This window comes from Mobula birostris, chromosome 5 (genome assembly GCF_030028105.1).
Source record: "Mobula birostris isolate sMobBir1 chromosome 5, sMobBir1.hap1, whole genome shotgun sequence".
NCBI classification, from domain to species: domain Eukaryota; kingdom Metazoa; phylum Chordata; class Chondrichthyes; order Myliobatiformes; family Myliobatidae; genus Mobula; species Mobula birostris.
In genome coordinates, this window is record NC_092374.1 from 26,824,279 (window position 1) to 26,850,714 (window position 26,436).

Here is a 26,436-nt window from a genome sequence, read left to right on the forward strand (position 1 = left end):
GATCTGAGTAAGGAGATGGAAGTGTGTTTCCAAGGACCTTGCTATACACCATTAGTGGCAGGGAAATCCACCAAAGCCTCTTATGCCAGACATCACAAGATTTTGAACAGCTGACACTTTATATTCGAGTAATTCATTGAAAGAAAAATCGAGTATAAGCCACTTTAAAAATGAACTCATGATTTAATTTTGGCTCCTCTATGATGTAGATATGTTTGTTCTTTTATTTTTATATTCATACCTCTAATCCAGCAAGACAGGATATAGGGTAAAGGCACTGGCAGCTTCTTTTTCTACATAATAATTAAAGTAGTTAAAATTACTCATTATTTCTGAGGTTCAGGTACATGAAACATAATAGGCCAACCTGCAAACAGTAACCTGCTAGCAAAGTAGAGGATATTGTTATTATAATCAAACAAGAGGGTATCTGTTACATTTGGAAGCATTACAATCAATTTGGGTCCAAAGCTCCACACACACAGCGAGGGACAGTATTTCCTAAAGGAACTTATCAATTTTATTTGAAATGCAAGTGTAGAACTCCAATAATGCATCTGTAACTCTTTAAAAGTTCAAGTGTGGCTCAGATGGTTGTAGTCATTAATTTAACTAGACAACGGGGTGACCTATTGGGGCACCCTTTGAGAGAAGGGTAGTGCAGTCTGATGTGATCAGAATGAACATTAAATTTTCCTGAATGCTATTGGTATCGCTTTGCTTTGGAAATTGAAGAAGAAAACCTCAGTTTATTAAAGAAGAACGACTTGTAGCGAGGCAAATATAGCTCCTCCTCATTTAATGAAAGACACTTTTGATGGCATCATTTCTGGTTGAGCTGCCACCCTTATGCCTCTCGTTGTCATTCTGGAGACGTGCAGTCCTTTCATCCGCCGTCTCTTCATCTCTTCTGCTGTTTGTTGTTTGTCTCTGATCCTGGAGACGTGCATTTATCAGCTCCTTTGTCTCTTCGTCTCTCCTCCTCTGTCTCTTCTTCTCTCATCTTTTTTGTCCTGATTCTTTGATCTCGGAGTCGTGCGGTCCTGGCCTCATCTGATTCTTGTTCTCGCCCTCTCCTTGCTGCTTCCCGACGCATTTGGTGTCATCTCTTGACCATAATGTCCCCCTCCTCTTTCCACGCGGCATAATTCGGCTGACCATATTCTTTTTACCCTAATGCTGGATAGAAGGTATGAAGCAGTAACATCAAAGCCTCCAGTATGCTGATTATTCTTGATGATGTGGTTGGCGCTCTCCTAAATGGGCGTGATATAGTCACTGCTTTCCTCTGACTGCAGCAAAGGGTTTGATGGGTGTCTCAAAGTACGTCATTACAATAAAATTTAATTATCTCTTATTGATGGGTCTCAGTTTGATCTGTCCCAATCCTGCACATGCCGATGGTGATTAGCGGAATGTAACCGCTCGAAATAAAGCTGCCCTGCCCTTTTGCCCCGGTTGGTGTCGCTGCTGTGAGCATCATGATTCGCTTCTGAGGCTGGCCGTGCATATGCGTCGTGGTGTCGCATCGCGGTTTCCACCATGGCTGTCATCGGCCCTCAGGTGAAAGCGGGGCTGTTGATTTTGGTGAGTGAGCAATTTTATATGAATATATAACCCTGAACTTTGCCTGCATTCTGTAAGTTGGCGCATTTTAAGTCGATTTAGCCAAAAATAGTGCTGCTGTAATATAAATAATATAAAAATTGTGCCGTTTGCACTAATTGGAGGTCACAAAGAGACAAACAGAGCATGAGGGCTTTAGTAGTATATAGATGGCGAAGCAGTATCTGCTTCATAGATATTAGTTGGACCCCTGGTCCAGAGACATGAGCACAAAAAGTATAAAGAGAGTTAGTTTTACTGTCACACATATAAAGTGAAATGCTTTGTTTTGCATCAATGACCAACACAGTCTGAAGATTGTGCTGGGGGCAGCCTGGAAGTGTCACCATGCTTCCAGTGCCAACATAGCATGCCCACAACTCATTAACCCTAACCATACACCTTTGGAATCTGGAGCACTCAGAGGGAACCCACACAGTCACAGGGAGTATTGTGACCATGAACCAAGTCACTGGAGAGACACTGGAGCTTTATTCATCACAACAAGCAGGCATTCTTCTGGAGATCCTCTGGTAGAGTCTCACAAACTCAAAAGTACATCATATTTTTATACCCTTAAGATCAAAGGTAACTATAGGTGATATAATTTTAACATTTACAATGACATTTACTTCAATGCCTCAGTTGAATTACCTCTCTCCAGTGGGAGACACCTGTGAATGTTCAAATACACCTGCTGGGACAAACCAATTGACACAGATATTCTAAAAACTTGTGAAGACAGAGGGCCAGATGCCCAAGATTAGGGTTCGTGTAAACTCACTCCGAGTACACAATAGATCAGCTATTGATTACAACTGTACCTGTGACCATGTTTGATATGCTAATTGACAACATCAGCCTAGTCACAGAAGTGCAAATAACTTAGTCATGTTGCTTGGTTTGATGCAGGCCAATTAACACAACCCTATAGACTTAATATTTGGCTGATGCACTACGAACTTCTCACAGTCACCATTTTACAAACCATAACTCTTAGTATGTGGGCCAGCCTGTGCTATTAACCTCAACTTACTGATTGCAATTTAGAATTTACATCAAGAATTGAAGATTGGTTCTTGCTTGAATTAATATCTGCTATATCACATTAATTGCAGAATACTCCCTAACAGCAAGTATGTACAAACTCACAGGAATCAAATCCCAATCGATTGCCCTAACCACTAAACTGAAGGCTGACACTCCAAAACTCCAAAATTGTACAGTATTGTGCAGAAGTCTTAGGCACACACATACTGTGTGTGTATATATATCTAGGGTGCCTAAGATGTTTGCATAGTACTGTAGTAATTTCAAGTACTGTATTGCTACCACAAAAATGCAAATTTCATGACATATGATAAACAAAGATGATAAACCTGATTTTTGATATGAGTCTCTATTGCAGACTGAGAGTGGAAATGGGGCAGGGAGAAGGAATCATGGTTGGGAAAAGGGGGAGAGAGAGAGAGGGGGGAGCAAGTGGAAAGTACCAGAGGGACATTCTGTAATAATCAATAAACCGATTGCATGAAATCAAATGACCTTGCCTGATGTCTCAGGGCCGGGTGTCTCTGCATCCTTGCCACCACTCGTCCTGGCACACCTTCTCTGCCACCTGTCCCACACCCCTCCCATGGCATTCCACCCTCGCCAAATTTACAAACTTGCTCTCCGCTCCACAAGGACAAATAAGAGTACTGTGCAAAAGTCTTAGGCATCCTTTTCACAGGAGATATGAAACAAAGACCCTATCTACCCGTTCAAAATCCCCTAATAGCTTTATGTAGATACACAAGGAAGCTATCTCTTAGTTTGTCCTGACCAATTAATTTCTCAATGTGATTAGAATGTGCATCCCAAAACACCTCCCAACCAATTCAGTACTGCCAAGGGTAGTCAATGCTATAATGTCAGAAATGTGGAGGTCAATTTGGACACAGGAAGCTCCTGCAATGCTAACATTCCTAATGCTACAACACTGACTGAATTTCAACAATGTTTAATTGGTTGTAAAGTGTTTTAAAATGTCTCAGTAGTGGTCTTCTAAAAATTTATATGGCACACAGATAAAAGCTCTTTTCAATAGAAAATGTTAAGTAAAGCACTGACAACATACGTTAGACTAATCATTACATTAAGAAAGAATGCCACTAAACATTTGAGAAGTGTACTATAATTACTGTAATTCTACAGATGAAATGCATGACTTTGGTGTTAAATTGCACTTTCAGTGCATTGAAATATTGTAACGTAAAAGTACTTTAAGTCTGATCCTGGCAGACATTTTGTCTCTGCCATAGAACATTCACATTAATGAGATGACATTGGTCCAAAAGCAAATGCGTTTGTGACCAAGACTGAAAAATGAAATGAGAGCAGCTTTGCAATTCGTAGATTAGATTGGATATGAAAGCTATTATCAACAATTCATAGGCCAATTGCCATGTAAAATGAAAGCACCAATAGGCCAGAAGCCAATCTGAGTACACTTGACAAAATATAGAGATTTCATCTTGCCTACACTCGTTGCATTGAAAACAAAAAGGAGGCTGATTATCCAGTGCTGTTAACAGATTGCTGAAGTTGCAAAGACTTGGCCCTGGCTGTGCATCACTCAGATTATAATGAAACCGTAAACAAAAGCTAAAAGTGAAACGTTTATTTCCCTGGAGAGCTCATTTCCTTCTTCAGGATCTTAATGGCTTGGCTTGGCGATACAGATAAAATGATTATCATGTCATTTAGCCTTTCCAAGGGTGTCAGATGATGACGTCTATCTGGATTAATGCATGATATTTATGTGCTAGTTTTATTTTACAAGCTTTAAGAGATTTTGTTTCTGATACTTTTGTTAATAACGGTTATGTTGAATTGATCTGAGCTCCAGTAATTGCTCATTTTGCTTCAGGAACATAAACCACTCTCTAAAATAGAAGGCAGTGAGAATATCCAAGACCGTAACGGGTGTTGTTTGTCCTTCCATTCAGCATTTTAAAGAATTTTCCTTTTGGTAAAGTGACAAATATAAACAGATATTAACATTGACTTGCTTTGGCAAGAGTTAGACCTCATAGTGACGTGCAAAATAACAGGTACATTATTTGTCCTTCTTTAAATGTAGTGCATTTGCCAGTGCAAAATAAATTTCACATAATCTGTCATTGACAATAAATCGGATTCTGATCCCTATCATTTGCTTCTTCGACATAAGAGAAAGAATGCAGCCAAGTCATTTGAGTTTGGTATACCGCCAAATCTAGAAATTCAGGAAGTTAAAACACATTAAAAATAACTTGGGATTATTTCCAATTTTAAAAAAGGGACCATGAATACTGAAGTAAACATCTTGGGCTCATCCAGAACAAAGTAGAATGCTTGATTGGGATCTACTGATCATTCTAAACACCTACTCCCAGGGCTGACAGCATCAACCAAATTGCACTCTCTCTACCTCTAAGGGCAACAGAGGCAAACACGTGTGAACACCATTACCTATGGGTTTTCATCAAGCTATAAAATATTCAGACTTCGAAATATGTTGTTGATCATTCTTATCCAACAGCATTGATGCTGTCACCTTCACCAGGATGAAAACAGTTCAAGCTTATAGCTTACCCTCACTTGGAAATTGCTACATCTCAAGAAATCAATAAAAACTGACAAATTGCCAGTTTTTCTGTCCTATGTTCATGTCATGTATTGAGAAGGAGATACCTTCTGAGACGTCAAAACTAACACCCGCTTTAGAGGGAACTCAGCAGGATAGAGGATACTTTAACCCTATCAGCCCTGGTACCATGAAAACAAATTGCTTTTACTCAATTCTATTGACAATTGAAGGAGGCTTTTAAGATCTAATATGGTTGATTAAAGAATGAAATTATTTCAACAATGAGACAAAAATTAAAATTAGAATCAAGAATGCTCAAAGTGAAGTCAGTTAACAGCTCAAGACTGTTCAATGGTAACTTGAAAAACTTGCCCAAATGGCTGTGGATTTTGGAAAGAACAGAAGTTTATATTTATTTATTAGGTATGGCCTCATGGGACATATAGCAAAGATGCCAATACGGAGGTTACTGATCAGCCATGAACAAATTAAAAGGACCTCCCTTGTGCCTATGCTCTTATGATTTTAAGCAAGCTGAAGTTCAAAGCAAGAATTATTTTCAATGCTGATGAGTAATTATTTGAAACTCTCAAGTTATTTTGAACATTTATTGATCCAATACCATTTTAAAAGAAATTACTTATAGACCAAAATAACAACATCTGAAATCTATGTTTCAGTTAGAACTTTAATAGTGGAATTACACAGTCTGGGGATAACAGTCAACAAAACTGGTCAAATGAACCTAGGTGCCAAGTAGTGCTCATTTGCACTGAGAGTCACCACAAATAAAAACTGCTTGAAAATATAAAGAACCTTCATGAGAACATGACACCTTCTCTCCAATGCTTTAATTTTGAAGTGCAGCAACTGTCAATTTCACATAACAAGACCTCACAAACAGCAATGTCAAATGAGTGTAATGTTACAAAATATTGATCAAGTTACTAGGAAAATAATTTGATCTTTAAGACAGCATTCTCATTAAATACCACTCCATTCATAATGGACTGGATCAAATATACATAAGTGAAGGTCATATCCAACATCTGATTCAGAGGCACAAAAAAAAAATCACCAATAAGCAACAGATACATCATTTTAATTTAAAACTACTTGGAATATTCATAGATATTAAGATACATGTTAAACATCCTCAACTCTGGTGCTATTATTTTGATGACCTTTGATATCATATTGAAGGCAACTCCTCTGAATCCTGGATTATGGGCATAAGATATTGTTCCATTAAGATATTGGTCAATATCGAGAGGATATGAATTTATAATCAGAACAATATCCATGAGTTTGGAAGGACTTTGTTAAGGCATACTCTGGAGTTATGGTATATAACAAATATTTACTTCACCGGCATCCAATCTTCAGACCCGAACTTGAATTGTAGATTGAATTTAAAGTGCAGTCCTGAACAATAGATTTCCTGGAGCTCTGCACTGGAGTTGATTGCAAACCAGACAATGCTGATTAGCATTCATTTTGGGTGTCTGGAGTGTAGGTGCAAAGGTGTGTGTAATTCAAAGGAAGTACTGTAGATATATTGAACTATAGAATTGTTCTGCTGTTACCTTTGATCTTGAGCATATAAAAATGTCACAAATGTCACATAAGATTGGGTCAGAGGGTATCCTCCTCCACGAGTGTCTCATTTTCTTGAATAAAACACTTCCATATCTACTAGCTTCAGTGTTTCTCCGGTGACTATATTCACATTACAACAATATGTACATGTATTATAAATCAGTAATGCACTATGTAAATAGACAGCGGAAGCAGACTATAATGCATCTTTTCAAATACAAGGGCAAAAAAATTGCAATGCTGAACAAGACTGGTCAAATGCTGAATAAGAGCAGTTCTTCAATAACTACTAATAGTGGCAAAAAGGCTTCCTCTAGCAGTGTACAATCCTAGGAAACCTGTTAATATTAGAACTCAGTCTAGTCAGGAATATGGGCAGCCTCTTCGGAAATGCTGAAGGCTCAAAAAAAAAGACAGAAAAAGCAAGAAAACATCATAATCACAATTTCTGTTCATGTTCTTTAATTACTATGAAACCAAGTTGGCTATACACAATTCCTGTAAGTTAGAAACCGTTGGAAATCTGAAATGAAGTTACTTTCATTCAGTTTTAATTAAATTTCATTTGCCACAAAACATTTTCAGCATTACATTTTTAATGGAAGCCACAATACTCTGTGATGACCAGATTACTAGCCACACAATTTATTCATGGAACTTCACCAAAGAAATTACGGCAGATTCAAAACTTCAGTCTTAATTTCCAGCACCAATTTCGACCAAAACATTCTAGGCTCAAGAGGTGAGAGCTTAGATGTTCCAAGTTGGTGCCCCAACAGTTACAAGTTTATTTCTGATAACGGTCTGGTTCAAGAGTTAGAAACCAGGCTATTCCTTTATCAATCCTAGTACTAAATCCTAGAACTGCCTATACTGAAAGGTACCTTCACCAGTAAGAATGGGTAAGTGGGCAACTCATCACCATCTTCTAAAGTCAATCAAGACTGAACAATAAAACTGGTCTTACCAGTTCGGCACACCCCATGAGAAAATTAAAAAGTGCAAAAGATAGCAGCAGTTAGAAAGTAATGGTTTTATGCAACCAACAGGTGAGGTTAAAACTTCTGATGAGCCTCACTACCAGCATTCAGTGGCTATGGTGCCAGGTTTTAGGGTCAGTCATGTAGAAACTCATATCTGGGGAAGTTCTCATTCTAGACTTGGGCTGCTTAGTCAGGTGGAGGGGATAAAGAGGGTGGGTTGGAGAGAGTGGTCATATTTATAAAGAATCTGTTTTCTTGAGCCAGTCAAACTCAGGCTCAACAGTAGATCAAGTATTAATTGGAAAAGAAACCACATGACATACAATAGTATGGTTCAACTGTACCATCAGAATACAGGGTGACATATACCAGTGATATTAAACCTGATTCTGACATCAGGTTTCTACTAAAGAATAGCTACAAATAAAAAAATATGAAGTAACAAATAAGGTTTTCCATGATGAATAATTAGCACTTTCATGGTGATGTAGGTGAGGTAGATTTGCTTGACTGTAGACAACTTCCACTTTTGTTTATTGCATCAAAATCAATGGTAATTGTTTTATTCTTTGGAGTAAATTGGCTGCAGAAATTTAAAAAAAACAATTTTAGTACATGGGTGCATTCTGATTTTGTTAAAAGCACATTCCCATATAATATTCACAAAATACAAATGTTTTTATTGTTAAACATCATTTCTTTCATTTTGTTACACACCAACTCAAAATCTGCTCTGTACTGAAATGTTTGATTTGTGTATGAACTTTCTGTAGTCCAATGGGAGCTCACTTTCACGAAAACACAAACGTAGTTTAATATGGCACCTTCAGATTCACAGCACAATCCAGACATAGGTAGTCTAGGTTGAGACTGTTAAATTCACTCTGTTTTATAGGTCAGATACAGCGAGTTGCACCCAAGTATCCTATGAAAAAAATCCAAAGCAGTTTTCAGATTGGAGGCCTGTGACCAGTGTGCTGCAGGGATTGGTGGGTCCCTTGTTTTTTAGATACATTTGGTTGAAAAATGTAGCAAGCTTGCAGATGACACCAAAATTGGTGGTGCAGTGAACTGTGGCTAGGTGACAACAGGATCTAGACCAACTGGAAAAAATTGGTCCAGGAAAGCCAAACAGAATTTAGCTCAGATAAATGTAAAGTGATACTTTTTTGGAATTTAAACCAGGGCAGAGGCCTGGAGAGTATTGTAGAACACAGACCTAGGGATACATATACATAGCTTTTTGAAAGTGTTTTCAGAGTTAGGCAAGATGGTGAAGAAGGTGCAAGGGATGCTCCCTTTTATTAGATGGGGCATTGTAGTGAAGTCCATGCCAAGGTGACACTTAAAAATTTTAATAAGTGTTGTACAGAATGGAGTGACTAAGGATTAGTGATGGATTTCCTTCTTCATCACTGGGTCTAAATTGTGAAGTTCACCACCATTAACACTTTTACCAGGAGCACTTTTACCAGAGGACCACATATCTAGGCAACTTTCCTTCTACTCATAGGGAGAGCCAAATTGGCTTGTTCAGTGCAGTCATCTGAGTTAATAGAAACAACTCATAGTAGCACCTTAAATACAGAACTGTGACTTGGCAAAAGCATCCTAGTACTTGAATTTACTTATAGTTACATTACAATCTCGACAGTCAGGGTAGCGTTACTGCAAGAAATAAAGTGGGACATTTAATTTTGACACAGATCTAATAAAAAAAATGGGCACACTATAATTCCCATGGCAAAGACAGATAAAAGTACTCTGATCAATTGTAGGACTTAAAAATTAACTAGAGATTCAGCTAAGTCACTGATAGATAGAAAACCTTTCTCAAAATCAAGCTGAATTTCAATCTCAGAACATGATAGTGCAGTGCTGAAGAATTACGCACTTTCCAACATCAGTGACACCCGAGTAATGCAGCAGTTACTCAAGTCATCTACAGGTATTAATAACAATTCACTGAAATCAAGAAACACTAAGTTTAGATGCCTCTTTCACTCTTTAAGAAAATCAATTCACTCCCAAATGCTTGCACAATTCTGACACCCTTTGCTATCTTTCCCACCATTAAACACACTACTGCTCTCTTCTAGGATCCTTGAAATAGTCATAGCCAGGGTAGGGAGTGGGGATAAGCTCCCACTATCTACTAAATACTCCCAAATGGTGTGTACCTCAAATAGCCACAGAAAACCAAATCCAGCTTCTGGCCTTCATGTGCGGCTTAGCTACTAAGCCCGGCTAAACTGTTTCTACTGAATGGAGAAGGGGCGAAGATGGGTTACTGGCACCTTAAAAACAATGGGGCTCATCAGTTGTGGTTGGCAACTCATCTAGAAGTAAGTTCTGATCTCAAATTTCTGCGCCTTGTGGCTATATTCATTCACGTTGGCTTCAGTGGTAAACCTGAGGAAAAATCCAGAGCTGGAATCCCTAAGGCAGTCCTATGTTGAGTTCAACACTGACTAGCAACTCCTGCGACACCAGTGGTGCCAAACAGCATTGATCTCTGCCATTCCTTTGGATTCGTCAGCTGTGCAGTGAGGGGGAACCTGCTGCATGGGCAACAGCTTGCTCTCCATATTCTACAGCTTTGGCTTGTGTATTGCATAGGCAGCTAGAACACAATATACGTGGTCAACCTCCACTGACAAAGGGCCTCATTTTGAGATCTTTGCATCTAGTTCAGATATGAAGCTGAACCAGGTGCCATGGTAGAGCAACACAGGAATGAAATGAAAAGGATAAAGAGTTATGTGTAGGACGTTGGATTATTTTTGACCAACTGCACTTATCCCAGATCAAAAGAACTGCTAGAGAAATACACAGAAGTCTTACATGAAAAGGAAAAGATCACTAATGGAAAAATAGATTTTAAGCAGAAGGCAACCAATGTACTGCAAACTTCATGTGATCCCACCAAAATTTCAAAAATCTTAATAGAGAAATTTCCTAAAACATATTGGTACTATTGAGAGGATTAATGGAAATTGGAGTAAAACTCCATTAATCAACATGCTCAGGTCTTTGGTAAAGTCAGACTAGCAAATTTTACTCTATTAATTCTCCAAAACAGTTTGAGTTGTCTTTTTAAATTATATTACACAACATTTCAGTGAACCTGGCAAATAGAAATGGAGCACAAGAACCTAGTGAGTCCACGTTGCAAGCATCGCCTGGTGAGCCTGATGGTACTGTTGAATGGTTAGATAGTGGATTATTGGAGTGTTACTAAAGTGAGACTCCTCATTTATCAGATAACTATAGTAAACACTTAACACATACAGTGCCTTGTAAGAGTATTCAGCCCCTAACCCTTTGATCACATTAATAAGTAAAACAGGGATTTGATCCATTTAACTGAGCAATTTTAATTTGTGAATCATAAGCTCTTTTTCTTTCCCCTCCCCACCCCCCACAGTATATCCCAAAAAAACAGGAACAATTGTAAAGCATAACAAGTAAAAAAGAAATCAAGAACTAAAAAGTCAGCAGTTCAAAACGACTCATCCTCCTTTGCTCAGTACTTAGTTGAACCACCTCTCGCAGCTATTACAGCCAGTTGTCTTTATGGCTAAGTCATTATTAGCTTTGCACAACATGGAGCAAGATTTTCCCATTCCTCCTTATAAATTACTCAAGCTGTTCTGCTGAAACTTTCTTCCCAGTTTAAGCTTTCTAAGTAGAAGCTAGCAGGTTTTTATCCAGGATCTCTGTATTCATCTTCCCATCAATCCTGACTAGATTTCCAGTTCCTGCTGCTGAAAGGCATCCCCATAGCATGATGCTATCTCCACCATACTTTACAGTAGGGATGGTGTTACCTGGCTGATGCACCGTATTAGATTTATACAATGCGTACCACTTAGCGTTGAGGCCAGGAAGTTCTACTTTAGTTTCATCCAACCAGAAGACTTCCTTCCACATATTTAGAGTATCCTCTAAGTGATGGTTTACAAAGCCTTTAGGAGCAAGGACTTGCTTTTTTTTTCCGCAGGGCTTCTTCCTTGCCACTCTTCCATTTTTGTGGAAGGCCTTAGCAATTTTCATAGCAGTCATAGAGTCCATTCTCACGTACGGATGCGAGACGTGGACACTCACCAAGACGATGCAAAAGTGTCTAGATGGTTGCTATACACAAATGCTCCGGATGGCTCTTGACATGAGTTGGGAACAGTACATGACGAACGTCGAGCTCTATAACAACCTACCGATGCTCACCACTAAAATCGAGGCGAGAAGACCGCAACTAGTGGGGCACTGTCTACGCCACCCCGAGCTACCTGCCAGCCTAGTCATCATATGGGAGCCCAAGCATGGGAGAATGAACCCTGGGCGCCCTCCCAAACTATGGTCAACATGCTCCTAGCAGACAGCAGTGGGGCTAATGGACTGAACACACTGTTGAGGGAGAGGGAGAAGTGGAGAGTCTGTCATCGTGCCCGACGCTGGCCCCCTAGCCCTGAGTCGACATAGTAGTAGTAGTAGTAGTTAGCAATTGGGGACCATGAACTTCATCTCCTGTTGCAGTCAATGACTACTGCAGCTCACACACAGTGACTGATGATATCACTGTAGCCACTTTTACAAGTGCCACTCTTCTGCGAGTAAGCTTAGAGACAGGCAGCATGGCTGTGGTTTCATATTTTTTCCAATTTTTCATGATGGACTGCACTGAGCTCCGAGTTATGTCCAGTGCCTTTGAGATGGTCTTATTCCCTTTCCCAAAGCTTCTGCTTCTCTATTATCATTACTTTGACTTGCGTGAAATTCTGTGTTGGGGCCGCTTCTTTTTACGTTGTACATCAACGATTTGGATTATGGAATAGATGGCTTTGTGGCTAAGTTTGTTCATGATACAAAGATAGGTGGAGGGGCCAGTAGTGCTAAGGAAACAGAGAGTCTGCAGAGAGACTTAGCTAGATTGGGAGAATGGGCAAAGAAGTGGCAAATGAAATACAATGTTGGAAAGTGTATGGTTATGCACTTTGGTAGAAGAAATAAATGGGTAGATTATTATTTAAATGGGGAGAAAATTCAAAGTTCTGAGATGCAACGGGACTTGGGAGTCCTCGTGCAGGATACCCTTAAGGTTAACGTCCAGGTTGAGTCAGTGGTGAAGGCGGCGAATGCAATGTTGGCATACATTTCCAGAGGAATAGAGTATAGGAGCAGGGATGTGATGTTGAGGCTCTATAAGGGACTGGTAAGACCTCACTTGGAGTACTGTGTGCAGCTTTGGGCTCCTTATTTAAGATAGGATGTGCTGACGTTGGAAAGGGTTCAGAGAAGATTCACTAGAATGATTCCCGGAATGAGAGGGTTAACATATGAGGAACGTTTGACCGCTCTTGGACTGTACTCCTTGGAGTTTAGAAGAATGAGGGGGGACCTCACAGAAACATTTCGAATGTTGAAAGGCATGGATAGAGTGGATATGGCAAAGTTGTTTCCCATGGTGGGGGAGTCTAGTACGAGAGGACATGACTTAAGGATTGAAGGGCGCCCATTCAGAACAGAGATGTAAAGATATTTTTTTAGCCAGAGGGTGGTGAATCTGTGGAATTTGTTGCCACGGGCAGCAGTGGAGGCCAAGTCATTGGGTGTATTTAAGGCAGAGATTGATAGGTATCTGAGTAGCCAGGGCATCAAAGGTTATGGTGGGAAGGCGAGGGAGTGGGACTAAATGGGAGAATGGATCAGCTCATGATTAAATGGCGGAGCAGACTCGATGGGCTGAATGGCCGACTTCTGCTCCTTTGTCTTATGGAAATGCTCCTTGGTGTTCATTTTGGTTTGCTTTGTTGAAAATCTATCATAATTTTGGACCATAGAGAGAGGGGATATTTATTCAAGCAATCTTCCAAATTTCTACATCAGCAAATTGGGTAAGTATTGCACCCGAAGGAAGTTAGCATAGCAATTACAAAGGGGATGAATACTTTTTCAGCTTCACAATTCTGGTTTTTAATTTTTCTTTTAATTTGACATGATACACAATGTTTTCTAGATAACACAAAAATCCTACTTCAATATACTTTAAATTTATAAAAATGAGATTGATAGATAGATAGATAGATATACTTTATTAATCCCGAGGGAAACTTGGTTTTGTTACAGCCGCACCAACCAAGAATAGAGCGTAAATATAGCAATACAAAAACCACAGACAATCAAACAACAAAATGCAAACTATGCCAGATGGAAAATAAGTCCAGGACCAGTCTATTGGCTCAGGGTGTCTGACCCTCCACGGGAGGAGCTGCATATTCAATGGCCACAGTAATATGTGTGAAAATAGTTGTTAATGAATACTTTTTCAAGACACTGTATGTAGCTTAGCTTAAAAATTGGAAATTTACAGGGTCAACCTAATATTTAGGGGAAATAACTAATTGATTGAAGGAATTAGATTCTATCAAAGAGAACTGAGTAAGGTTGCCCCATACTTGTTTCAGTTTAGTGAAATATGATGCAATCTCACTGAAATATAGAAGATCTTGTCCCAAAACGTTGACTGTTTATTCTTCAGCATAGATGCTGCCTAACTTGTTGAGTTCCTTCAGGATTTTTTTTTGGTGTGTTGCTCAAGAATCTGAAAGTTTGGCAGAGTGGATATCTTTTTCCAGAGGCTGGAGAACCTGAGGTAATGAGTGAGGATAAAGACATCAACCATTTAGGAAAGAGAGAGAGGGAATCTCCTTACTCAGAGGATTGAGTAACTTTGGAGATTTTTTTATTCCAGTAAGTTCTAAATACTCAGTCACTGAACTACAGCTTGGTAAAGAAGTTTTTTTTTGCTCATCTGCAGGTTGGTGGCAAGGCCAGCATTGGTTGCTGACACTTAAGATGTGTCAAAAAAAATTGAAGCAAGAACAAGTACCACAAGTCAGAGGGATTTGTGGAACAACATGACCAGTTCAGTGCTGTAAATAGAACGAATTGCAATTCATGGCCACTAGTTAAACACTGTAAACTGACAACACAAACACAGGGGCGCTCAAACCATACACAAGGAGGCTCAGTTCAAGCAGAACAAAGATGACAAGATGGAACAGAGCAGATGCAAAAATAAAGAAATAAATCATCGGTTCCAGAATGAGGCAGCTGGATAAAGTTGCTAGGCAGAGGAAATGTACATTTGAATACAATATGTATAACCCAGCAAGTGTGGAACAGTTTTAAATATTTGTTTTTAAAAAGAGGATTGTACAGATGTATTTGGTGCAATGTCTTTATAAGGTATTGGCTAGACCACACTTGGATTATGGTGAGAAGTTTTGGGCCCCTTATCTAAGAAAGGATGTGCTGACGTTGGAGAGGGTCCAGAGGAGGCTCACGAAAATTAACCTGTGAATGAGGGGGTTGACACATAAGCAGCATTTGTTGGCTCTGGGCAGTACTCGCTGGAGTTTAGCAAAATGATGGGGAGTCTCATTGAAGCCTATCAAATATTGAAAGGCCTAACTAGAGTGGACGTGGAGAGGATGTTTACTACAGTGGGTGAGTCTATGACCAGAGGGCGCAGCCTCAGAATACAATGATGCCCCTTTAGAACAGAGATGAGAAGGAATTTCTTTAGCCAAAGGAGGTGAATCAGTGGAATTCATTGCCACAGGCGGCTGTGGAGGCCATGTCATTGAGTATATTTAAAGTGGAAGTGGATCGGTTCTTGATTAGTAAGGATGTCAAAGATTACAGGAAGAAGGCAGGACAATGGGATTGAGAGGGATAATAAATTAGCCATTTTCAAAGGCAGAGCAGACTTGATGGACCAAATAGCCCAATTCTGCTCCTTTGTTTTATGGTATTCTGAAGGGGAACAGGAAAGGGCACAGCATTTGAATGTTTCCACAAACAGGAGAAATTCAGAGGGTGCAATCATTCAGTAGATGATTAAAGACTATTTTTTCACTTGGAGACTCTGGCTTCCACAGCTCACACTACTCACCACTGCATGTGATAGAACCAAAAGCATACAGTCCACAATCTCAAAACCTGCAGGTGCCCCACTGAACAATAGTTAGAGCCAGAGGATGTCTGGGAATCATGATTCGATGGGGGGGGGAGAAAAAGAGCAGATTAAAATTTAATAAACTGGAAGGTCAAATTACATAACAAGATCATTTGACGAAAGTACTCCACAAATGTGTGGATTTGATAGGTTAATTGGCCATTGTGAATTGCCCTAAGGGTGCAATGGAGAGGTAGAATCTGAGGGTGGAGGGTGTTAAGGGAAACAATATATATTGTGGAAAAGGCCCCTCCCCCAGAGTGGCTGGGAAACAGGCATCCCAGACTAACAATCACCATATTAGCTGATCCAGCTTGTACTCTGTGAGCCCACAGCAGTGAAAAAGGAAATAGTTTCACCTCGATATCCAAAATTTTAATTCATAACATCATGGAGAAATAGGAACCATTTCTGTGTGCTTCGGTCCACTGAGTCCATGTCATGGTGATCATTCTCCTTTACACACTAATCCCATCACCCTCCACCCTCAGATTCTACCTCTCCATTGCACCCTTAGGGCAACTCACAATGGCCAATTAACCTACTAAATCTGCACATTTTTGGGCTGCAGGAGATATCCTGAGCACCTGGAGGAAACACACGAGAGAATGTACAAGCTCCATACAGATGGCGCCAGAGGTCAGGATGGAACCCAGGTTGTTAGATCTGTGAGGCAGCTGTTTCACCAGCTGTGCTACCCAGTTTTGTGACTACACACAGCTTGTCACTTGATACCAGTACACGTATATCACAATCAAAGAGGCATTTTTCTTGTGGATGGAGCTTTATTCTTTTTAAGTAATTTAACATCTAACCCCATGCACCATCTGCTTACCTGCATTCTACACCAGCCATGTCCAACATGAGTCTGGAGGCCTTCATTTCTGGCAAATCCTGGTATTTGTCTGACATGTAAGTAACCTTGCTGATGCCTACAAAAAAATAACATTAAATGCATCAGATTCACAAAGTAGCATAATAATTTTCATCGGGATGTTCAAAAGTGGCGAGGCTCCAATTGAAAAATATATTCTCACTGCCAGTAGTATCGGTACCCCGAACAGACTAAGTTGAGTTAATTTGCAAAAGAACATTGGTGAAAAGGAAATTCCTTTTGTGTAGCAGGTCACTATTATTCTGAAAGCAGCATCTACACTCATAGTTAAAGCAACTTAAATAAGAATGTAAGAAAATAGCAACTGTGCCAAGGAAGAAGATATGTGCCGAATACAGAATATGGCGACTAGCTGGGTATACACTGTAGCCACCATGGACTTGTAGGGCTGAAGGGCCTATACCCGTGCTGAAAATCAATTTATTAATCTCTGCTCTGAATGCAATCAATATCTAAGCATCCAGAGTGCTCTGGAATAGAAAAATTTAAAAATTCTTCAACATATTAAAAGGTATTCCCTTCTCACTTCAACCCCAAGTGGCCTACCCTTTATTCTGAGAACGTAGCCCATATGCTAGGCAAACATCTTCCCCTCATCTTCCCGGTCAGATTATCCTAAGGATCACCTTTACTGAGGTTGCCTCTCTCATTCTAATTTCCATAAGACCATAAGATATAGGAGCAGAAGTAGGACATTCAGCCCATCGAGTCTGCTCCGCCATTCAATCATGGGCTGATCCAATTCTTCCAGTCATTCCCACTCCCTTGCTTTCTCTCCATACCCTTTGATGCCCTGGCTAATCAAGAACCTATCTATCTCTGCCTTAAATACACCCAATGACTTGGCATCCACAGCTGCTCATGGCAGCAAATTCCACAGATTCACCACCCTCTGACTAAAGTAATTTCTCCGCATCTTAGCTCTAAAAGGACGTCCTTCAATCCTGAAGTCATGCCCTCTTGTCCTAGAATCCCCTACCATGGGAAATAACTTTGCCATATCTAATCCGTTCAGGCCTTTTAACATTTGGAATGTTTCTATGAGATCCCCCCTCATTCTCTTGAACTCCAGGGAACACAGCCCAAGAGCTGCCAGATGTTCCTGATACGGTAATCCTCTCATTTCACAGAAGAGAGGCCAGACCCATTCAGGCTTCTGCCTTTCCAGAAATCAATTTGATGAATCTTTCTTGCACCATCTCGATAGATTAGAGCACCTATATATTCTGAGCAAGGCTTTATGAAATTGTAGCATGACATCCCCTCTCTCAAAATCAAATGCCTGCTGCACTTTCAGTGACTTATGGACATGGATTTCCAGATCCCTTTGAACAATCCACAACCTTCTACAGAATCTGTGAAATGTTTAATTATTGTAACTTGGGGAGGGTGGGAAAAGCTACATCAGGAAGAAGTACAAGTGGGATTAATTAGAGGCAGTGCAAAAGAGAAACAAAGCAAAAAGATCCTTCTACACTGGAAAATTCCAGAACAAGGCAAGTGTTTGCAACTTGGGACTTCATAATAACATAGGAATTCCTAGCTAATGAACATAAAATCCCATCTTTGAGATTAATCTCTCTCAAAATAGTTCTTTAAAAAAATGCCTTAATTATACTGCAAGAACAAAGAACTCCTAAATGAAACAGCTGACAGGAAGTAAAAGCTGCTTGCTATTTGTAAAGTGACCTTATGCCACTAGGATGCTGCTCAAATGGTGTTGACACACATTGCAAATTAACTACAGGCCATCCCTGGGTTACAAACACTTAACTTATGGGCATTCCCTTGGACAAATGAGGTGTCATAACATTACATTCAGAAGTCTGACATATATACACGCATTCCTACAAATGACAGAACTAGTTTCCTCTTGTCTGCACCACTTCCACTTTTAGCAGTTGTTTTCAATGAATGTTGTGCTTTTGATGTTATTCATTATAATACTTTGGAGGTGTGGTTGCCATTATGGAGTGACATATCCAACTTATAGGCAAAAATAAACTTATAGACAGCTATTAAAATAAAAACCGTTTGTACCCAGGATGACCTCTAAATGGATATTCAACTTGTCAGCAGAGAAAATTAATAGTTAACACTAGGGTGCAAGTTTCAATCTCATTTTATTTTGGGTGCCCACTACTTATCGTTTCTAGTCTTGCTATTTGGCAGACCTCTCCCCACCATAACCATTATATTACCTATAACTATAAAGTTTGTGTAGTAAACAAATATTTCATTTTCCATTTTTACATAGTTTGTCTCATGCTCAGGGGGTGCTAAAACTATCCTGCTACCAACACAATATTCAAGCATAATCGTTCTAACAGATAAAACAATTAACCATGGCACCACGAACTCCCACAACTGCAATGTGACAATGTCCAGAAAATACCCCTTCCCTGGTGTTGACAGAGAAAGCCCAAGGATGTGGTGCCACTTCAACACAGCCAGGGACTCAGCTTAACATCTCATCTGCAGAACGACAACTCCAGCAGTGAAGCATTCACTCGGAACTTCCCTGAGCTATACAAATCTGTCAAACCTTGCTATACATGCAAACTCAGCTTCCAAATAGATGACAAGCTAAAAAGATGTAGACCAACTGAATGGAGGTGCTCCAAGAGGAGGCACACACACAGAGATGTCTAAACTGATACTAGGATATGGTGGTGGTGTGGGGTAATGAAAACCATCTTGGTTGAGGCATCCGGCGGTCAGGGTCGACCATCGATATTGCGTCCTAGCTGTCTAGATATGCAAGTCTGGGCAGTACGTTATGGAGAGCAAGCTATTGCCCATGTAGCAAGCTCTCTCCCTTCACGCATCTAGTGAACCTAGAGGAACAGCAGAGACCAAAACAGTTTGGTACCAGCAGCATCGCAGGAGTTGCCAGTCAGCATTGAACTCAATGTACGATTGCCTTAGGGACTCCAGCTCTGGATTTCTCCCTTGGGGTCTACTCCCGAAGCTTTCCCCATAAGTAGGTACAGCCGCAAGGCAGCAAAGATTTGAGGTCTGAGTTTTCCTTCTCCTAGATCAGCTGCCAACCACAACAGACGAGCCCCATCTGCCCGAAGCAACTTGCCAGTAACCCATCTTTGCCCCTTCTCCTGTCAGTAGAAATGGTTCTGGTGAACTTAGTAGCTAAGCCACACGTGAAGGCCAGGAGCTGGATGTGGTTGTCAGAGGCTTTTTCAGGTGCACACCCCTGAGAGCATTTACTAGGTAGCTTGTCCCCATTACCACCCCCAGAATAGCACTCTAACATTAGGTCTGTTTGGAGCCCACTGCGCTGAACATGTCTTGCACAAAACTGTCAACACACCATCTTCGCACCATGTAAATAGAATAGATGAAATTACAACATAACAAAAAGCTGTCAGCTTCTAAAGATTGGTTTTGAGTTGTCAATACTGCAAAGAGATCATTGCTTAGTTACAAAACATTTTGAATGATTTATTAGGTCCACTGGACAAGGAAAATAAATTCTTTATATCTTTATATCAACCAACAGTGATTCAATCAATATTTTTGCTATCCGAATGCAAAAAGAAAATATTTACTGATTTTTTAAACAGATGACTTAAAATGTCAGCTTGAGGAGATAGTCCCTGCTACTAAAGGAAGAATGTCCTTTTCTTTGTAATTAATAACTAAGTAGTAAACGCTTGCATTTCAAATCATAAAATTTTAACATCTTACAATTTCTTGAGCACAGAGTTAATTTCTGAGCAACATAGGTAATCACACATTTTGTTTTTAAACAATACTCTTCTGACCTGAGACCTCAAATGTTCCGCCTGGTAAGATTTCACATCAGGAGCTCTAATAGTTGCCACATGTATTTGCTGCATGGTGAATGGAGGTTGTCAGATATTTTCACCCCAGCATCAGCTTTGTGTATCTATAAATATCATTAACTGCTTCATCCGTTGCACATGTCAACTTGCAGAGAATAAGTATAACTGAATAAATTGGTGTCATGTCACTGAACTTTTCCATTCAGCAACAATTCAGTGACTAAAGGCTAAGAGGCAGAGATTGCTATTTTGAGGAGTAAATATACAAGATCCATTTGGAAAAGGTAGCATGGATCAGATGAAATTGCATTATGACAAAGGAATAGTAAGCAGAAAAGTTAGAATTATTGTGATACTGTAGCAGTGTGCTACACACAGCGCTAGAATAACCACACGGAGTCGGTGAGTTAGAGTTGCGATGAAAGAGATTTATTCAAACTTCGCGGCCTGCTTTAAAGCCTTCCCATTCCCGCCCTCCCTGGGGCGGGACTGCTGTGGGGAATGCATATTCCCAGACCCTTTCCCTGCGCAGGATTTTCCCCTGCTGGTGAAGATGGCCAGGCGCCCTTTTTGGGGCCGGCCCTCTGCCTGCGCGCGCTGTTGTGAGCCGGTTCATGGGTGCCAGAAAGTGGGTCGCCACAATACTAAATAGATGCTCTCCAGTTCCAGCTTGGATAGAGCTGCTGGAGCAGTACAGACTCAGTCGCCTGTTCTACATTATCAACAAGAATGGTGCATACATTGAAAGTCAAACTTAAAGCAAGTTTCTTCAAGCCGCTGCATAATAATCACAAGCTAATTTGCTTTAACAGTCCTGGTGGAGTTATGCCTAGTAGCCAGAACACCAGAGGAAACTTTCATGCTCCTCCTCCAGGTGGCACTGTAGCATAGCACAATGCTTTACAGTTCCAGCGACCCTGGTTCAATTTCGCAGCTGCTCATATGGAGTTTGTATGTTCTCCCCGTGACCGCATGGGCTTCCTCCGGGAGCTTGGGTTTCCTCCCGCAGTCCAAAGATGTAGCAGTTGGTAGGTTAACTGATCGTTGTAAATTGTTCCATGAAGTTGGAAGTTACTGGGCATTATGGTTTGAAGTGCCGGAAGGGCCCATTGCACGCGGTACATCAATAAAATAAAAAGTATGTGCAGAAGTCTCGTGTCAACCTGAGAGACTAGCAGAAAAGAGTTTGACCTCACAGCACCTCTGTGTGGAGTGCTTGTTCTGACTTTCTGCACAAGGACGACACTCCAAAACATATAGAATGCCAAAGGATGGTTCATCAACTGTTTCTGGTTTTGGTCGAGTCTGGCGTAATCATGAAGGAAAGCACTCATCCACACAGGTCTTGATGAAGCTTTCAAAAGAAGATGCATCCATCGCTAAGAACTCTCACCATCCAGAACATACCCTCTTCTCATTACCACCATCAGGGAGGAGGTACAAGTCCACAATCCCTTATCCAAAATCCTTGGGGCCAGTTCTATTCCAGAATTCAGGATTTTTCGTGTTTCAGAATTCCTCCTTATTGGTTCCAGGACCCCCTGCGGATACCAAAAACACATATGCTCAAGTCCCTTATTTAACCTGTCTCAGTGTGGGTAGACTTTAGGACCCAGCCGAGCTCCGGACCAATGCACATCCTCCCGTATACTTTAAATCATCTCTAGATTACCTATAATACCTAATATAATGTAAATGCTATGTAAATAATTGTTATACCATATTGTTTAGGGAATAATGACAAGAAAAAAACGTTCAATAGCTTCAAACGAACCGAATCAAGCGCATAGTAAATGACTTACTGGAATAAATGTAGAACATCACTGTCGCTATAAAACTTCAGCAACTTGTCTTTCTGTTCCTTTAAATCATATACAGTGGTAGTTCCGACACCATATTCTTCAGTAAGACGCCGCACAGACACACCACAATCAAGCTTCAATTTTCTGCGTTATTGATAATGATAGATGCTTCCTTCTCTTTTTCTCATTGTTACCCATAGCAATATCTGCAGCTCTTTTTGACATTTTCACAGTGAAATTAAACACAAAGTCAACAGTGAACACAAAATATCAGCAAACTGCAAATGCACGTGTAACCAGTATGAGTGCTGAGCCACAACTGATGTCTGGCAGCCTCTACTAGTGCTGCCACGTCACACTTGAGTGACGTCAGTATTGGCAAAAAAAAACTTCGGTTTTCAAAGCCTTTTGGATAAGGGATTGTGGACCTGTACAGCAGGAGCCTGAAGACACATATTCAACATTTTGGGAACAGCTCCTTCCCCATCCGCCATCAGATTTCTGAACACTAGTTTGTTCTTTTTGCACTATTTTAATACTTGTATTCTTACTGTAATTTATTGTATTTTATGTATTGTACTGTACCGATGCCGCAAAACAAAATTCACGACAGATGTCAGTGATAAGAAATCTGACTGATTTGTTATCCAATGGAAATAAGCTGCACACAGCAGTAAAATCCCAAGTTCAAACACCACATAATGCCAAGCAGATAAGCTGACAGCAGGAGTGCTTTAATTGAAGCCAGTGTTAATAAACTAGGAAGGATGTGATGGGTGAAAACAGCTGGAAAGTGCATAGAATAACAAGAGGAGTGGATATTCAAAGGTGAAAAATGAATAGCTAAATAAAAGACTTGTAGACCAAGTTGTAGGCACCCAATAATCCAATTCATCCTCCTTTTAATGGCTCCCTTTTCTAAAAATTAAAAATCATCTCCCAAATTATGACTGCCAAAGGTAGGGAAAAGCATAACATTAAGTTTCAGTCAAACTGAACAAGGCAAGTTTGATAGTTGCCTGATAATTTTTAAACCATCCTTTCATGAAAAGTGAAAGTAGCATGCAGCAGAATCAATTCCACATATTTAATACAACGCGAGCTATTCATGGTAATGATAACCCATATAAAAGAAACAAATTAATTTCTTTTTATTCACAACGTAATTTATTTTTGATCTTACAACTGTTATTAGAAAGAAAATATTTAGCTGACAAATGCAGTAAGTTGAGTACAGCTAATGCACAATTACTTTAAATTATATTTACTGTTCTTGGCATCTCTTCTCAAGAGACTACTGTGTGGATCAGAGGCGCAGCAGCAGCAGCGAAAATGCTGCTCACTTCAGACTCCCCGAATACACAGAGGCAATGCACATATTGTGACTCGCATTATTTATTCCAACTGCTGTTCTTCATTTTACATCTGATGGCTTCTTTGCATCCTTTCACTTCCCAGACAACAGCTTTCAATCGTCTAGCAATATAAAATAAGTGATACAAAAAACTCCACCCAAAGAAGCTGATAGAGCACTAACTAAAGCAGCCACTTGACTTAGAACCAGTTGAAATTGGCAACAAAACTGTCAACAGCCCTTGTGACCTGAGCTAGTTGACCCATTGAAATTAATTATTCGTCATCCAATTTAAAACTATCAATGCTGAAGGAAAGTTGAAACATTCCTGAGCAACACACAAAATGCTGGAGGAACTCAGCAGATCAGGCAGCATCTACGGAGAGGAACAAACAAACAACGTTTCGGGCCAAGATCCATCAGGACTGGGAAGGAAGGGGGAGGAAGCCAGAATAAGGTGGGTGGGGTGGGTGCAACCTGGCAGATGGCAGGCGAAACCAGGTGAGGGGGCTGGTTGGTAGGTGGGCAGGGAAACGAAGTAAGAAGCTGGGAGGTGATATGTGGAAGGCTAAGGGCTGAAGGAGGAATCTGATAGGACAAGAGAGTGGACATTGGAAGAAAGTGGGAGGTGATGGGCAGGCGAGGAAAAGGAAAGTGGTAAGAGGGGTGCCAGAATGGGAATTCCTGGCTATCCAAATCACTACTAAAGATGATGAGAGGAAATTTTAACCTTTCCCACCACTGCTTCTCTAAACTTTCACATAATGGAGAACCAAATTATTTACCTTTAATTAAACCCTTTCAAATGAAGCACTCCTAATACAAATACCAGTCCTTCCTTTCACTTATAAGCACCATTTCCCCTCCTAACCCAAAAAAAAATGCAATTACTAGAGTAGACAGACAAAGGAAATACTTAGTTCACCCTGATTTTTTGCATTAACTGATAGACCTATGGCAAAAGAGCAGGGAAGCAAACTTGGAATGAGTCGACTAGGAGCAAGCATAGACTTAATAGGCTGAATTTAGTCTAATTTTGCAGATGATACTAAAACAAGTGGCATCATTAACAGTGAAGATGGTTAACAGGATTTACAGAGGGATCTTGATTAGCTGGGTATATGGGTTGAGATTGGCAAATTGAGTTTAATGCAGAAGAGCATGAGATGTTGCATTTTAGGAAGATAAATGGGGGCAGGTCTATCACAATGAAATGAAGAGCCTTGGGGAGTTTTGCAGAACGCAAGGCCTAGGAATTGAATTGAATTGACTTTATTACTTACATCCTTCATATACATGAGTAAAAAGCTTTACTTTACGTCTCCATCTAAATGCGCAATATGCAATTATAGTAATTTATAATAAATATTATGTATAACAGGATAGTCAATATAACACAGAAATACAGTTGCCATCAGCATGAATTAAGTAGTTTTAAAGTGCTTGTAAGTTGGTACAGAGGAGATGTCAGGGGTAAGTTTTTTTTACACAGGGAGCGGTGAGTGCGCGGAATGGGCTGCCGGCAGTGGTGGAGGCGGAAACGATAGGGTCTCTTAAGAGACTCCTGGATGGCTACATGGAGCTTAGAAAAATAGAGGGCTATGGGTAAAGCCAAGGTAGTTCTAAGGTAGGGACATGTTCGGCACAGCTTTGTGGGCCCAAGGGCCTGTATTGTGCTATAGGTCTTCTATGTTTCCAATCAGTTTGATAGCCTGGTGGAAGAAGCTGTCCCAGAGCCTGTTGGTCTTGGCTTTTATGCTGTGGTACCGTTTCCCGGATGCTAACAGCTGGAACAGTTTCTGGTTGGGGTGACTCGAGTCCCCAATGATCCTTTGGGCACTTTTTGCACACCTGTCTTTGTAAGTGTCCTGAATAGTGAGAAGTTCACATCTACAGATGTGCTAGGCAGTCCACACCACTCTCTGCAGAGTCCTACGACTGAGGGAAGTACAGTTTCTGTACCAGGCAGTGATGCAGCCAGTCAGATGCTCAATTGTGCCCCTATAGAAAGTTCTTAGAATTTGGCATCCCATACCAAATTTCTTCAACCCTCTGAGGTGAAAGAGGTGCTGCCGTGCCTTTTCCACCACACAGCTGGTATGTATAGACCAGGTGAGATCCCCGGTGATGTTTATGCCAAGGAACTTAAAGCTGTTCACCCTCTCAACCTGAGATCCATTGATGTCAATAGGGGTTAGCCTGTCTCCATTCCTCCTGTAATCCACAACCAACTCCTTTGTTTTTGCGACACTGAGGGAGAGATACTGTGTCAGGGTGATGACTTCTTCTCTGTAGACTGCCTCATTATTATTTGAATTAGGCCAATCAGTGTAGTGTCGTCAGCAAATTTAATTAGCAGATTGGAGCTGTGGGTGGCAACACAGTCATGGGTATATAGAGTAAAGGAGTACAGGTACATGGCTCCCTGAAAGTGATATCACAAGTAGACAGAATGGTGAAGGCGGCTTTTGGCACCTTGGCCTTCATCAGTCAGCATCAGAATCTGAATCCCATTTAATACCACCGGCATATGTCATGAAATTTGTTAACTTAGCAGCAGCAGTTCAATGCAATACATGATATTATAGAAAGAAATAAGTAAATCAATTAGGTAAGCACGAGGAATTCTGCAGATGCTGGAAATTCAAGCAACACACATCAAAGTTGCTGGTGAATGCAGCAGGCCAGGCAGCATCTCTAGGAAGAGGTACAGTCGCCGTTTCGGGCTGAGACCCTTTGTCAGGACTAACTGAAGGAAGAGT

General features: G+C 40.5%; 1 protein-coding gene across 1 annotated transcript in view; it reads right to left on the reverse strand.

The window, feature by feature from the left end:
• Positions 1-5,853: 5,853 nt before the first annotated feature.
• The window catches only part of LOC140197199 (deoxycytidylate deaminase-like), a 53,335-nt gene continuing 32,752 nt past the window's right edge, over positions 5,854-26,436 (reverse strand). The window contains exons 5-6 of the mRNA XM_072257121.1: positions 16,656-16,752; positions 5,854-8,383 (exon numbers count right to left, since the gene is read on the reverse strand). Coding sequence (XP_072113222.1) covers positions 8,278-8,383; positions 16,656-16,752 — 203 coding nt within the window. The 3' untranslated portion in view covers positions 5,854-8,277. The remainder of the gene's footprint in view (positions 8,384-16,655; positions 16,753-26,436) is intronic.